A 14,475-nucleotide genomic window follows, 5' to 3' on the forward strand; every position below is an offset into this window, starting at 1 on the left:
AGGCTGACTGACTAAAGTAAGTCGTCCCAGGGAAGAGAAGGTCTGGACGAGAGAACAGCCCTGGAGCTGCAGCGAAGGAGAGCAGGAGTCTAGCCCCTGACACAGGGGAGCGGCCCAGACCCGGGAAGTCTGGAAAGCAGGCCTGGAGCCGTCCCCTTCCTGGTCCCCTTCCTGGTCCCCTTCCTGGTCCCCTTCCTGGTCCCCGACAGCATCCAAATCAATCTCCTGAACATCACATCACCCCTCCCCTCCTAACTGTAAAGCTACTCCATTTGGGAGCTCCGACAGAAGTGAAAGGCCCAAACTGGCTCTCAGAAAAATGTAAGTGATCAATAAACGTAAGAGGCTCAATTTCACTCGTGTTAACTGCCGTCTCCTTAGTTACAACAAGACACCCAGGAATGGTTTTAACCGGACAGGCAAACGGTGAGCAAATGCACATCTGAAACGTTAAAAACCAGCCTGTGACTCTGTACGTGCATCGATACGTAAGTGATCCAGACTTCAGATGTTTAAACTACGGAAAGAATGGCATCATACCCCTAAAAACACCGGCATTTTGGTACTAGAATTACAAACACTAGTATAATAACCACCAAGAATAAATAAGTTCTCAGCTTAAAGGGGCTGGGAAAGATGGAAACGCTCTCACTTGATGACACAGCGAAAAGCCCACATAATGCAGAGTCATCAGAGGAGAGAAGCGAGGCACGGGCACAGGTACCAGGCCAGCCCCAGAGCGCGGGGCACCTCTGGGCGCCGACTCCTGAGCGCGAGGAGCAGAGGCCAACGGCGCCCCAAATCCACACCAGCGAGTACAACAGCTGCGCTGCCAGCCTGGGCCTTCCACGGGGGCCCTGCAGCCTCTCAAGCAATCTGAGCTCTGTGAGGTCCCCACTGCCCACAGCGCCCCCAGCCAAGCCCTCTTTCCCCTCGGGGAACCGTCCCACCTCCTCCAGCCCCCGACGTGCAGGCTCTGAGAGAGGCCACCACTTCCTTGTGGCGCCGCACCTGCCTGGCCACAGCGAGTGCGCCGAAGGCTGGGCGGCATGTCTCACTCCCAGCTGGGAGAATAGAGGCTCTTGTCCCGGTGACGGGGCCGCAAGATGTGAGGTGGGACCATGGTGGCCACGAGGGCAGTGCTGAAGGGAGAGTCCAGAAGCCAATGGCCGGACAGAGCAGACGCCCCCCAAGGCCCCGCGCTCTCCACGGTAAACCCCGGCCCCAGCCAGGGGTCTGCCCCAATGATGCCCTCTCTGTGTTGAACTGGTTTGAACTGAGTTACTGCTCAATACAAAGTCCATCCAAATTCCTCACCACGAGCAGAAAGGTTAATATCAATCCTTTTCCTCACGAAGCTGTTTTTTAAAAAACACTCCTTAGGTCAGGCTACAATTATATGAAGAATCAAGTAAGATCAGACACATACCCTCACTGTCCCACAAAAACAAAGTGACTTTACTCAGTATCTCCCATCTTAGCCCAGTTAAGATGCGCTGATATTTAGGTTCTACTAGATGGGAAAGCATTTGGAAAAAGGAAAGGAACATTCCAAAGAAATGGATTATGGTGGGTGTTTTCCTCACAACTCTCTTATTCATTCTGTGGGGTTTTTTTAACAAAAGCTAATGGGAATAAATAACAACAAATAGAGAGACCCCGCTTCTTCAATCCACTTCAGGGTAGACTCTGTCAAGTTATCAGGCCTCCCTCCCCCTGACTACTGATATCCCCTACTCTGCTAATGTTTAAGATGGCCCAGACAGAACCTATTTGCGTCAGTCATTTAAGGGGGAAATGAGATTAGCAAAAATTAAATTATTTACTTTATATCCTCTGAATATTTGTTTTTATCTGAAAGGTCAGAAGCAGAAGAAACGTTCTCCAACACTGCTCCTAGCAACATAGAGACATCTTTTGCCCAGCAAAAAGGAGAAACGTTCGGAGAAATAGTAACACCCAGGACCCAGGAACGGTACGAAGGCACTCACACAGCACCGGTGGGTGGGTGTGATATGGCCTGCTCCGACCCAACACTTCAACCCTTCAGAACTTCCAGTGCAGAGACACACAAGAGGGCAATACACGCGTATGTTCAAGGATGCTCAGTGCAAAAAACTAGAAACAGCCTAGATGCTGGCAACCAAGTATGGATAAAGAAATAACAGCTAAAAACTCATAGAAGAAAAGAATGCATTAAAGCTACATTAAGTCATCCTAGTCCACACCACCCACATCAGCACCCAGAGCTGCTGGTCCTTCAGTGGCTTCCATTGCCCCTCTAGTCGGTTCCCAGGTCCTACTAAGGTGCCAGAGGGCAGTCACTCCCTACGGCCCCCCTCCAGGCTCCTCCACCTGGGACTCTAGCTCCGCCTCACTCATGAACGACCCGCCTCACTCGTGTAGGACAGGCCACTTATGTCAAAACATCACCTCTATTAACGAGGCCTGCCACACGGTCCTTTGTGTAGTCACTGAGTCATCTCCCTTCTCTCACCCAAAAAAGGCCCAAAGGCCATCTCTCCCACAAAGCCTTTAATAAGGATGATTAAACAGAAATTCCTACCCACCATCAGGCCTGGCACCAAGCACTTCCTCCTCATCTATAACCCCATCCACACGGTCCACAATGGACAGCCCTCTTTGCCCCTACCCCAAATACCCTGTGAAAATCAGCTATAGCCAGATAATTCCTCTAGGCCAACCTCCCTTTCTCTATTTCAAGCCACTTTCATCCAATTTCTCTGGATTCTTTGCCGTGGTCCTTGTCACAGACTCTCCCTCTACTTAACCTGTTAAAAAGATAACTCAGGGACTTCCCTGGTGGTCCAGTGGGTAAGACTCTACGCTTGCAAGACGGGGGCCTGGGTTCGATCCCTGGTTGGGGAACTAGGTCCTGCATGCGTGCCGCAACTAAAGATCCCGCATGCCACAACAAAGATCCTGTACGTGGCAACGAAGATCCCACGTGCTGCAACTAAGACCTGGCACAGCCAAACAAATAAATAAATAATTTTTTTTTTTTTTTTTAAAAAGATAACTCAGTGGGGCCGGCTAGCTCTTGGTTATCTTTTCACCCTGGATGCCATCTGACAATTTCCCCTTAGCCCAGAACTCTAGCTGGTGAATTCTGTCTACAGGAACAGCTGAATAACCTGTGTCTCACTCAGTACCAAAACAGGACGGAAGGGGCAGGGCACAACCTTTGAAAGAATGACATAGCCCGAGGGCATGACATAAACTGACTAGAACCAAATGGGTCGAAGATGGCGGACAAGTCGACTTCCGCTAGACCTTGAGCCTCAGTATATGCTCACTGTAACACATCAGCAAGCTAAATGACACACCCACGGGCATCATGACAGTTTCAAGGCCGAACAGAAGGATCAAAAAGTGGGCACTGGCCCAATTCCTAGAAATCCCCACTCCGTCCTGAAATAGCTGGAATACTCCTCCCACTCATTAGCCTATGAAATTACCCAGCCCTATAAAAACTGACAACTCCATACCCTGGTGCCTTTCTCACCTCCTGACTTGGCCCACACTCTGTCTGTGGAGTGTGTGTTTCTCTCTAAATAAATCCACTTCTTACCTACCACTTTGTCTCTCACTGAATTCTTTCTGCGATGAGACATCAAGAACCTGAGCTTCATTAAGTCCTGAAACCAGGTGTGTGATCTCAGTTGGAAGACCGTGGGATTTGGCCGGGTTTGAGTCCGGCCTCGTGGGTTCAAGTCCCAATCACGCTTTTGGCCGGGTTCGAGTCCCAGCCACATGGATTAAAGTGGGTTTAGGCGGGGTTAGAATCCCAGCACATGGGTTCAAGTCCCAATCTGAGGTGCACGGTTTCAATACTGTCTTCTGTTTCATCTGTTTTCCATGCTCTCCTTTTTTCCCCCCTCATGCAAAGTGTCCTTTAATACCCTGCTAAATCCAGGAAGGCATTTTGTTGTTATTTGCCTTTCTATATTCCTTTCACAGTTGTTAAAAAAGGGTATAGGTAACCATCTCTCCATTTCTATTTTGGCTGCTAGGAAGCCCAGAGCTCAAACCAAACTTCACCACATTATGTTCACAAATTATTAGGTTGCCTTAAATTCTTTACAAATATAAATGTACCTAAATAAGACTAAACTTAAACATTTTTTTCTTTCATCACAGTAGCTCCTTTTGGGAATAACTATCAAAATATACACTTAATTCCTGCTATACAAATAGACAAAGGTTATACATTTCAAAAATATATGGAGCCAACTAATAAATGGAGAAGAAATGATGGAATCAGAAAATCACCCTTGGGGGATTCCCTGGCGGTCCAGGGGTTAGGACTCTGTGCTCTCACTGCTGAGGGCCCAGGTTTCATCCCTGGTCGGGTGGTCAGGGAACTACGATCCCTCAAGCCTCGCAGCATGGCCAAAAAAAAAAGAAAGAAAAGAAAATCACCCTTTGGCATCCAAATAATTATTTTAGACAAGGATCATCAATGGATACTAAAGCTAGTAGGTGACGGTTTGATGACAAACAGGATATTTACAGTCTCAAAATACCTCCCCACAAGCTACCTACTAATCATAAAAGGAAAAAATATCGACTTTTGGAAGCAACCTGGCAAACACCTCTTTCACCAAGTGGGACAAAGAGATACCACGTGCCTCCTGATGTGATACACCGATCACTTCCATGGTATTCTGCCAAAACGCATAACCTTAACCCAATCCTGAGAAGCAGCCACCGAGCTCACGAGCTCAAATGGAGGGGCTACACAAAACAAACGGCCTAGCATTAAGCCAACGAAGACAAGGACAGACTGGTGATGAACTGCTCCAGAGCAAAGGAGACCGTACAGGTGAGAACAAAATGTAGCCTGTGAGCTTGGACTGCACGTGGACCAGAAAATTTTTTTTCTTTTGCTATAAAGGACATCAGTAGGACAACAGGTAAAGTATGAATAAGGTTCACAGACTGTATATTAGTACTCTATCAATCCTAATCCTGCTCTAGATACCTGTGTAAGACTATGTAAGTGAACGCCCATGTTTTTAGGAAATATGAATATTTAGGAGAAACGGAGCACGTGTCTTACAACTCACAAACGATAATAAAACGCACATACAGAGAAGATAAAACAAGTGGTGAAGTATTGCCACTGGGGTCTGAATGAAACACATGGAAATTTTTTGCACTCGTATGTTGGCTTTGGGTTTATTTATTTGTTTTGTGAGGTATAATGACATCAGTTTCAGGTGTACAACATAATGATTCGATATCTGTACATGTTGCAAAATGATCATCACAATAAGTCCAGTTAACGTCCATCACCATACATAGTTACAGGAAGTTTCTTTTGTGATGGGAACTTGTAAGATTTGCTCTCTCACCAACTTTCGACTACGTGCCCGCGGCATGTTACCCCCAGGACTAAATTTGGAGCTGGAAGTCCGTGCCTTTTGAGCCTCCGCCCATCTCGCCCAACGCCCGACCCCTGCCTGTGGCAACCAACCACCTGTGAGCTTCGTTTGTGTCCTGTTTTGTTTAGATTCCACATATAAGATCATACAGGGTGTGTCTTTTCCTGTCTGACTTAGTTCACTTAGCATAATGTCCGCAAGGTCCAACCATGTCACAAATGGCATTATTTCATTCTTTTTCATGGCGGAATAATATTCCATTGTGTGTGTGTGCGTGTGTGTATACACACCACATCTTTTTTGTCCATTCATCGATTGATGGACACTTAGACTGCTTCCATATCTTGGCTATAGTAAATAATGCTTCTTTGCATTGTTTTGTGAAACTTCCCTATAGGTCTGAGTATTTTCCAAAATAAAAACTTCAAAAAGTATATACTGTCATGATTCTATTAGGACCAGCCAAAGAACTGTTTTAAATACACTGATCTTAAATAATTTTGGTTTTTTATTAAAGTACAAAATGAGTTGCGTATCTCTCACTCAGGACCTGTCCTCCTAAAGTCATCACCGGTAGCTGTGGGCTATGTCCTTACACTCTTTTGCTCTGATAAGTATGCTATAAATATTGTCGCAGTGTTATAAAGGAAGCCATACTGCATGGATGCGGATGTGGGCTCGAAGGTCAGACTGTCCAGATTAAAATAACTTTCTAGTTATATAACCCTGGGCAAGTTGCTTCACTGCTCTTTTCCCAGCTGTAGAACGGGACCAATCCCAGGGCTTATCACGGGGTACCTGCCTCACAATTACAGGAGGCAATGACCGCCAAGCGCTTCAGGGACCCCGCACACGAGTGCCTCACAAATGTGAGCCATTTGTAAACATCAGCCTCATTGTCATCTCCATGTTCTCACCCCAGCTGTTTCTTTTCCTTTTTGCTTTGACATCCAATTTATGACTTCTTTTATCATATGTATCCTTATTTCAATTTTAGCTTTCTGAAACCAGGCAAAGTATTAAAAAGAACAAGTGAAACCCTCCAAAAACAGGGGTCCTCGATCAGTGGGCTGCCTTTGCCAGTAGGTTTTAAACTCACCCTCAGAATTCCCAGCCAGCGGCTGCTCTGCTCAGAGCCTTTGTTATCAACAGTGCAGGGTTCAAGGATTCTTACTGTATTACAAAAGAGCCAGGCCTCTGCTCCAGGGCACAGGCTGACAAGGGCTACAGGAAAGCACACAAACTCAGTCCCACATAAAAGTTCACTTTCTACAGATCTTGTTATCATTGGGCCCAATACCTACAAATCTTCATCTGCTTCTTTTACTGACCACGTGCTGCTACCAAGCAGTCCTGGCCCCTTCGTACACTGGCTCACTGGACCCTTATAACAATGCTATGTACCAGGTATCATCAGACCCCTTTCACAGATGTGTAGAGTGACCTGCTCAAAGGTCTAAGTGGCACAGCCAGGACGGGAATCCAGACTGCTCATACTCCAACCTGAATTATTTCCAAATACACTTTGCTGCCCTTGCATATACATATTCAGGAAGAAATGCCATTAATCACATACATTAAGGACACCATTTTTATTTGACAAGCTGCATAAATTTTCTTGAAATAATTTTTCCTGGATTTTTTTTTTTTTTTTTTTTTTTTTGCTTTTGCTTAGTACTGCTCACTGTAGCTTTCATACTTACGAGAGGCACCTGTCTTTTTAAACTACACCCAGAAAAATTCACCTCTTGCAACCCACAGGACAATGCTGCAAGGGAAACCTGGGAAGAATGAACAGCCTCTGGAAGGCCTCATCGCTACGGCAGCACCAAGCCGACAGCCAAGAAAAGAAGCGGAAGTCACTTAATCTGAATCCAATCATCTTTTGTGGCTCTCCTCTCAAGGACAAAGGGGGAAAATAAAAGCCTCAAGAGAAGCCAAGGTTCTAGAGATAGGCAAGGGAAACAGAGGGGCCTCCAGGTATCTGTCAGCACCTGCCCCTCCAGCCATAAAGGGCACTTGATCTGGGGCAGGGGTCACACTGCGCCCCGTAAAGCAGCTAAGGAGAGACTAAACCTTCTGCAGTCTGCTTCTGGGCACTACGGCATTTACAGACGCTCCTACGATGCAGTTTAACAGTGCAGTTTAACAGTTGATTATTCCCTACCCTACACTGTGCCCTGCCCTCTCATCTGTCTTACCTGTCCCCCCTTTACACCATGAAGACCATTAGGGCGGGGAGGAAGGAAGCCCTCAGTTAAGAGGGAACCTACAAATTTCAAATACAAGTCAGCACGGCCTGGGCCCTGAGACAACAGTGCACAGGGCTGGAGTCCACATATATTAGATTTAGACAGAGCGAGATTGCCCAGCACTGGCCGGACACTGAGGGAAGGGACCGGGCCTGTCTTCTGCCCACGGTATACCCACCCCCAGGGCAGTACCCGCACAGGATAAGTGCTTAATGTACCTCAGCCATTGCGTGAACACCTGGGTTCAAGTCCCAGAAACCTTAATTACTAGCTCTGTCGCCTTAAACAAGTTACCTGATTTATGTGCACGTCAATGTCCTCATCTGTAAAATGAGGATGACAAGATCTACTTCATATGGTACTAATTAGTTAAAATGAACACATCTTTAGCACAATTTCTGGTACATAGGAAATGTCCCATAACCGTGGGTCATTATTATTATTCTACAATATTAAATACAAGTCCACAGTCACTTATTCAAAACTCTGGAGGCCAGATGTGTTCTGCAACGCGGAATTTTCACGTTTTAGAAAGGTAAAATGCTGCACACAGTTTTAGACAGATAGATAGACAGGCAGGGACAGAAGGATAGATAGATAGATAGATACCCCTTGAACAGAACCTGGGCCGGCACCCACCATCAAACGTGAATGTTTCTGCAGCACAACATGCCCTAAGCAGGTAAATAAGGACCGTAAGTAGTCTCACATCGGTTCACTTCAGATCAAATGAAAAATGAAGAACACTAGGTTTTCAGAGATTTGGGGAACTTGTAACTGCAGAGAAGGGACTGCGGGACTATATTCACAAAAGCACCTGGTCCCCACTGGGATGCTCTGTTCCGATCAGCCCGCTAGACACGCACGTCCCTGCCCTGTGAGAACCCGCCAGGCTGCACGCACTGCGCTGTTGGGCTCAAGGCAAGTTGCTCAGATGACCTGGGAGAGCTGGGAAAGGCTCCCTCAGTTCCCTCCAACTGCCATGGCCCAGGTGGCCTCCCCAGGTGAGCTCACTCTTACCTTCATCCCTTCTCACCTAAAGGGGCCGGGGGAGACAAGAAAAGTGGCTGGAGGTACATCAGGAATCTACTCCACCATCTTCCTCTTTCTTTGAGTTTTATTCAGGAAAAACAGCAAGAGGAGACCAGATCAATGAGGGCAGCCATATTCAAATTTTTCGTTGTTATTTTTATCTTTAATGTCAGACTAATCTAGAAAAGAAGCCCCATAATCAAGAAGAAGTCTCCCATCTCCTCCGTGTCTCCCATGGTCACTGTGACATCGAAAACTTACAAAGCTCTTCCAGCAACGGGGTCGGGTGGGGTGGTGAAAGGCGCCCCACAGTGTAGTCCCAGGGTGTGCCGCCTGTATGAGGACATTATTTAAAGAACCAATTACTCACTCCCCAAGGTGATCCAACAAAGTCCAAAGCTGAAACTGAGCAGGACCCTGTAGGGGCTCCTGGGCGCGGGGAGCCCTTCCTTTCAGCCTCCATGACCTTCCCTGAGTCCCAAAGGGCAGGTTCCAACGGTTGCTAATCAGGGAAGGGAGGGGATGCAGAGACACGGGAGGAGCAGCCAAGAAACCACAGTGCAGCCTGGGGGCGGGGGCAGGGTCCTGGTGCCGCCTCAAGGGACACTTAGTTTACGAGGGCAGGAGCCTGCTGTATCCCCCTCTGCCTGGCAAAGCAATAAAGTTACTCTTTTCTACTTCACTCAACACTCTGTCTCCGAGATTCAATTCAGCACCCCGTGCAGAGAGGCACCCGTGATCACAGCCAGCTCACACTAGATAACCAGCGATAGGCTAGCAGAACGCATACTGACCCTAAAATGAGTCTGCACAAGAGAGCTAAAATGCTCCAAAAGCAAACTGCGTTCTATTTAACCTAAATGAATGCTCCCCTATTCCCAACTTATGTGCAAATTATAAGGCTCACTCTTCCCCCAGTTGAATCACGAATGGTTCCCACCAGCGAAGGAGAAGCATTTACACACAGTAGGTGCTCAATGTTCTAGCTAGTGCCGGGGTTGGCAGACTACGGTCCAGGGGACCAAATGACCTTCCACCTGCTCCCGGACATTAAGTCTTGCTGGAACACAGCCACACCCATTCATGAACACATTCTCTGGGGCTGCTTTTGCATCATAATGGCCCAAACTAGTTAAATATTTACAAGAAGACCACAGGGCCCACCAAGCCTAATATGTTTACCTCTATTCTTCAAGTTTGCTGACCTCTATTCTTCTGAAAGGAACACTGGCTAGGAAATCAGACAGACCTACATTTTTTTATTACTTGTTTATTTATTTACTTGGCCACGCTACGCTGTGTGTGGGATCTCAGTTCCCCAACCAGGGATCAAACCCACGCCTCCTGCAGTGCAAGCGTGGAGTCTTAACCACTGGACCACCAGGGAGGTCCCCAGAGAGACCTACATTTAAATCCCAGTTCCATAATCACAAGTAGAAATTACCTCGTAATTCTCAGTAATTTCGGTGACCTCATGTATAAAATTAGGATACCACCATCTACCTTGCAGGGGTGTTATGAAGATTAAATGAGATACTAAATGCATACATACAGTAAATAAGCAAGAAATGATAGCTAGTAAACTTTAATCAAAACCAGGTACAAATTTGTCTACCATGTTAAGAAATACTCAAAGGTAATAAAGTGATTCAAGCTTCAGCCAACTATTTTTTTTAAATAAGATCTTGTGCTTGCATTCATCTACATTCCCTGCTAGGAAAAGGAATAACAATACCCAAGCACTACTGTTTTGGAAGGCCAAAAGTACTTCCCTTTTCCTCTCTTATCTTTTTAGTCCTGAATTTGAAAAGAAAAAATTTCAAGAAGCCAAGCTTCAGAGAATTATTTAATACAAAGTGAATCCCTTCGAATAAAACTTAAAGTGTACTTCAGGCTCTGAATGAGAAATCTTGCTCTATGATAAAGGAAAAAAAACAGGTATGGGTCCCTAAAAGATACGTTTCCAGATTTCAGTAAAGCAACCAGGAACACTTGCCGAGAGTACGCCTAAGTTCCTGAGTTCACACAGGTAACCAGGATTCATTGAGCACCTGCTATGTTCCAGGCTCTAAGCTCCAGGTGTGAACAAGGCCCACAGTCACCATACTTAGTGACCTTAGAGACCAGGGGGGTGCTCAGCACTGGGTCAGATCAGAACCACAAGACACTGCCTTGACTCCAAAGCCATCGCTATGAAGTCACACAAGGTATCAGAGCTGGAGGGCCCCGAGAGAAGATGTAGTCAAACACCTGCCCTGCACAGACAGGTAAAGTGACTTGTCCATGACGGCACGCGAGTCAGCAGCAAACCCCATCTTCCTGCTTTCCTTCCCACCGAGCTGTCTTTCTTAGAAACTACTTCACAAAGGGTCAAGTCTTAATCTTTCACTCCCTTGTGACTCTGCAATTCCTATTACGAAAAAAAGACCCAGTTCTTCAAACCTCTGGGTTCCTCTAGACAACGTTACTACTTTCTTCTTCTGTCTTCCCACCAAATTCTGTGCATCTCTATTACTGCACACTCGACACTGACTGGAACCATTCCCTTATTTATTCATGCCCACTCCCCACCCCGCCCCCCAGACTACGAGCTCCTTGAAGACAGGAACCAAGTCTTAATACTGACTGATACTCCTATCCCTCACCTCCTCCTTCCTATCAGGAGTCTGATACCGCCCGAGTACCCCACCTCTTCCACACGGCCACACACTTCGCTCAGGGGAGGCTGAACCCCTTTGTAGGACCCGGAGGTTGAGCGTGATGGCTGAAGGCCACCGTGGACACCTGTCCATTTCCAGTGATACTATGGTGGGCGCGCAAAGCCATTCTGGCCAATGCGATGTAAAAAAGTCTGCTGGGGAGCTTCAGAGAAGGTTTCCTCCCAAGTAAAAGACACAAGCAGACATTCTTCTTCCCTGGCCACTGCGTTAACTATGCAGACTTAATGGAAATTACTCAATCTCCTTACGATAGATAACTTTAAGTCAACTACGTCAGCGTTCAGTTACTCTGAGCCAGAAGCATCCTGATTTGCACACAGAAAGGTTCGTGGAGCCGTGATTCAAACACAGACAAGGAGACTTCCCAGACCTCAAAAATGTAGGACTAGAGAGTCTCTATCACCCTCCCCTCTGTAACGCTCCCACCACCCAGCGCCAGCACTTGTTAATTTCAGCTAATTCCAGCTAAATGAATAAACAGATGAATGAAACAGGAAATTTAAGCTCGGCTTTCAAAGACTATTAGGGTAAATTTTATGTGGAGTTGTAAGTGAACTATTAGGGCCCGAGGTAACAAGTCTAAAGCCTGCTGACTCTTAGATAAGATCAAGGTTTAATGTAATTGGAAAACAGTCTATACTAGAGCAAACAAAGCAATCCTGTAAGCACCCTTTCCAAGTCCGAATCCCTGTCAGAAGACTGGTTCAATGAAAAATCACAAAAGGTTCAGTTTCTGGAAGCCCGATTGTCTATAATGTCTATAGCACCTATTAGCACATGTCCCACGCTGTCTTCCACCTCAACCGGACCCAAAGGGGCCACCTTCTTAACAAACTAAAGGTGGGGAGGGCGAGGGGGGGGAAAGGACACCTCTTCAGCACTTTGAGCCCAGCCCAGTTTTCATTCATGAAAACTTAGTCCTCGAATGGCAACACGATCAACCTTCACAACTCAGTCGGGTCATGGGACCCCGCCTGGCCCCTCCCACCCGTCAAGGGCACCTGTAGAGCCTTGATCTTTGGAATCTGAAGGATATCCTCCAGGCCTTTACACACAGGTCACTGGAGGGCCCTTGGCTGGGTACCTGGGCTGACTTCAAAACAGGGACCCGCAGGTAAAACGCCCACATCCTACTGCCAATTCCACCCCCAGAGAAAATTGGTGAAGCCACTTGCTATTCACGAAGGGCCACTCACTGCTAGACGCGATAGTCACTTCAACTTCAAGGCTGCAAATGTTTGCAACCTCTCCCACATAAAAGCCTCTCTTTATCCGGTCACTTGGCCTTCTCTCAGTGCGCTGAAGGACGAGGGGTTTTCTGAGCTCCAACAAAAATCAAAGAAAACTCTACTTGCTCTTACTGGAAAGCAAGGGATCATGCTGACGGCTCACAAAGGATTCTTCTAGGACCCATTCTGATCCCCCACGTCTACCTGGCCACCTAGAAGAGCGTCTTCCAGCGCATGGCTTACCTTGTAATTGCTGGAGTTCACCCAAAAGGTAGCGAGTCCGTCCACGAGTTTGTCTAATGTGGTCTGGTCATGCTCAAGGTCGGCAGACTTCTGTTTGTCTGAGAAATAGTCTATCAGTTCTTGGCCAACCTGCAGTCGCTTCCCCACATCCTTCTGCAGCACCTGTGCCAGGCAGACCTCCATGCGAGGCTCCATGGTGGAATTCCAGCCCAGAGGCAGCCGAAGCTAGAGGGCAGTCGGGGTGACAGCCTCCCGGCAGGCGGCCCCGGGAGGCGGCCTCTTTGTTTGCTGAAGGTTACTAGGAGCCTGTGTTTCAGAGACGCAATCTGGGGAATGGCAACAATGCACCATGTGTGTCCGAAGAGCAGCTGGTAGGATATTAAAAGTCCAATTTAAATAACTAGTAGGGGAGAAGGGAGTGAGTGGCAGAGTGATGCTCTCCTCCTGGGTCTGGAATACTTCATACTTCAGCAGTCCATCCTGAAAAGTCAGAGAAGAGAACGACAAATCAGCACCGGTAACAAAACTCTCCAGCGTTCGGAAACATCCAATCAAAGACAAAGCAGTTCACGCTGCAGCATCGTTTATAAGCACAAGTGGAGTGAGAAGCATGAACGCTTGGCAACCACATCCGAATAACATAATGATTATTTTTATCAGGAAGAACACCGAAGCCCAAAGCGAACAGCCAATGAGCTTCACAGTTGGTGGGTTGAGGTTTTTCACAATTTTCCAGTTTGTAAATGCACCAGTCAGGAGAGCAATCATCTGCTTCAGCTGGAAGGTGTATTTGTCGCTTAAGTTTTGCTTCCCACCAAAAAAACCTAACACCACTCTGTGTCTGAATCCTGTAGGTACTGTAGCTTCCTGTCTCACTCTCAGTTTTCTAAAACCCCAAGTGCTGGAAGTGAGGCAGGTTCCACAGAAACACCACTGACCAGACTGGCCAGCCCGGTCACACTAACCAAAGCCAAAGGCAGCACCTACACCAAACTTCCTGCTCAGCAGCTTTACAACAGGGTGAGTAGGTGGTGGTCCTTGCCTCTTCCTCCAAAGAGAGTGATGGAGGGAGAAAAGGAAATAGGCTCACATGCTGATCACACTCCACTGACACAGTGTTCTCCACTGACAATAGCACCAACTGGGCTGCGTGTTTTGTTACAAAATCAGGAGACCTCAAAATCACGCTTGGGGTGGCGCAAAACGCATGATATGGGGAAAGTACCAAAACCATTTTCATTAGACAAATGAGACAGGCCGACCGTCTAATCTACAGCTGCTGGAACAATTGTACACATTTATGTGTTGCAATTTCTTCTCTCAATTCCTTCCATTCTAACCCAAGAAGACGCACAGAAAACCTGTCTTCAAGATGCAGCATCCCCCCGACACTGTACCAAATAGAAACGTTCTTCACGCCGACAGTAGGTGCCAACTCTCAGGGGTTCAGCAGGTAGAGCTGACCTTATAAATCAAGTAAGGGTAAAATCCGGTGCAGGGTAACTCTTCCAGTCTGAGCACAGGGGATCTCTCCCTTCCTGTCATCACCCCCACCCCATTCCTACCCACAGCAAAAAAGCACAATGCTCTC

The 14,475-nt window shown here is 47.1% G+C and overlaps 1 protein-coding gene across 14 annotated transcripts in view; it reads right to left on the minus strand.

Moving 5' to 3' along the window:
- Positions 1 to 14,475, minus strand: part of CLASP1 (cytoplasmic linker associated protein 1) — a 260,361-nt gene that overhangs the window by 213,506 nt on the left and 32,380 nt on the right. For all 14 annotated transcript variants that reach the window (XM_082397804.1, XM_082397807.1, XM_082397795.1 and 11 more), the window contains one exon: positions 12,885 to 13,364. In XM_082397804.1, the coding sequence (XP_082253930.1) occupies positions 12,885 to 13,079 (195 nt within the window). In that variant the 5' untranslated portion in view covers positions 13,080 to 13,364. The remainder of the gene's footprint in view (positions 1 to 12,884; positions 13,365 to 14,475) is intronic.

Source organism: Balaenoptera borealis (assembly GCF_965194805.1).
Source record: "Balaenoptera borealis genome assembly, chromosome: 6".
NCBI classification, from domain to species: Eukaryota; Metazoa; Chordata; class Mammalia; order Artiodactyla; family Balaenopteridae; genus Balaenoptera; species Balaenoptera borealis.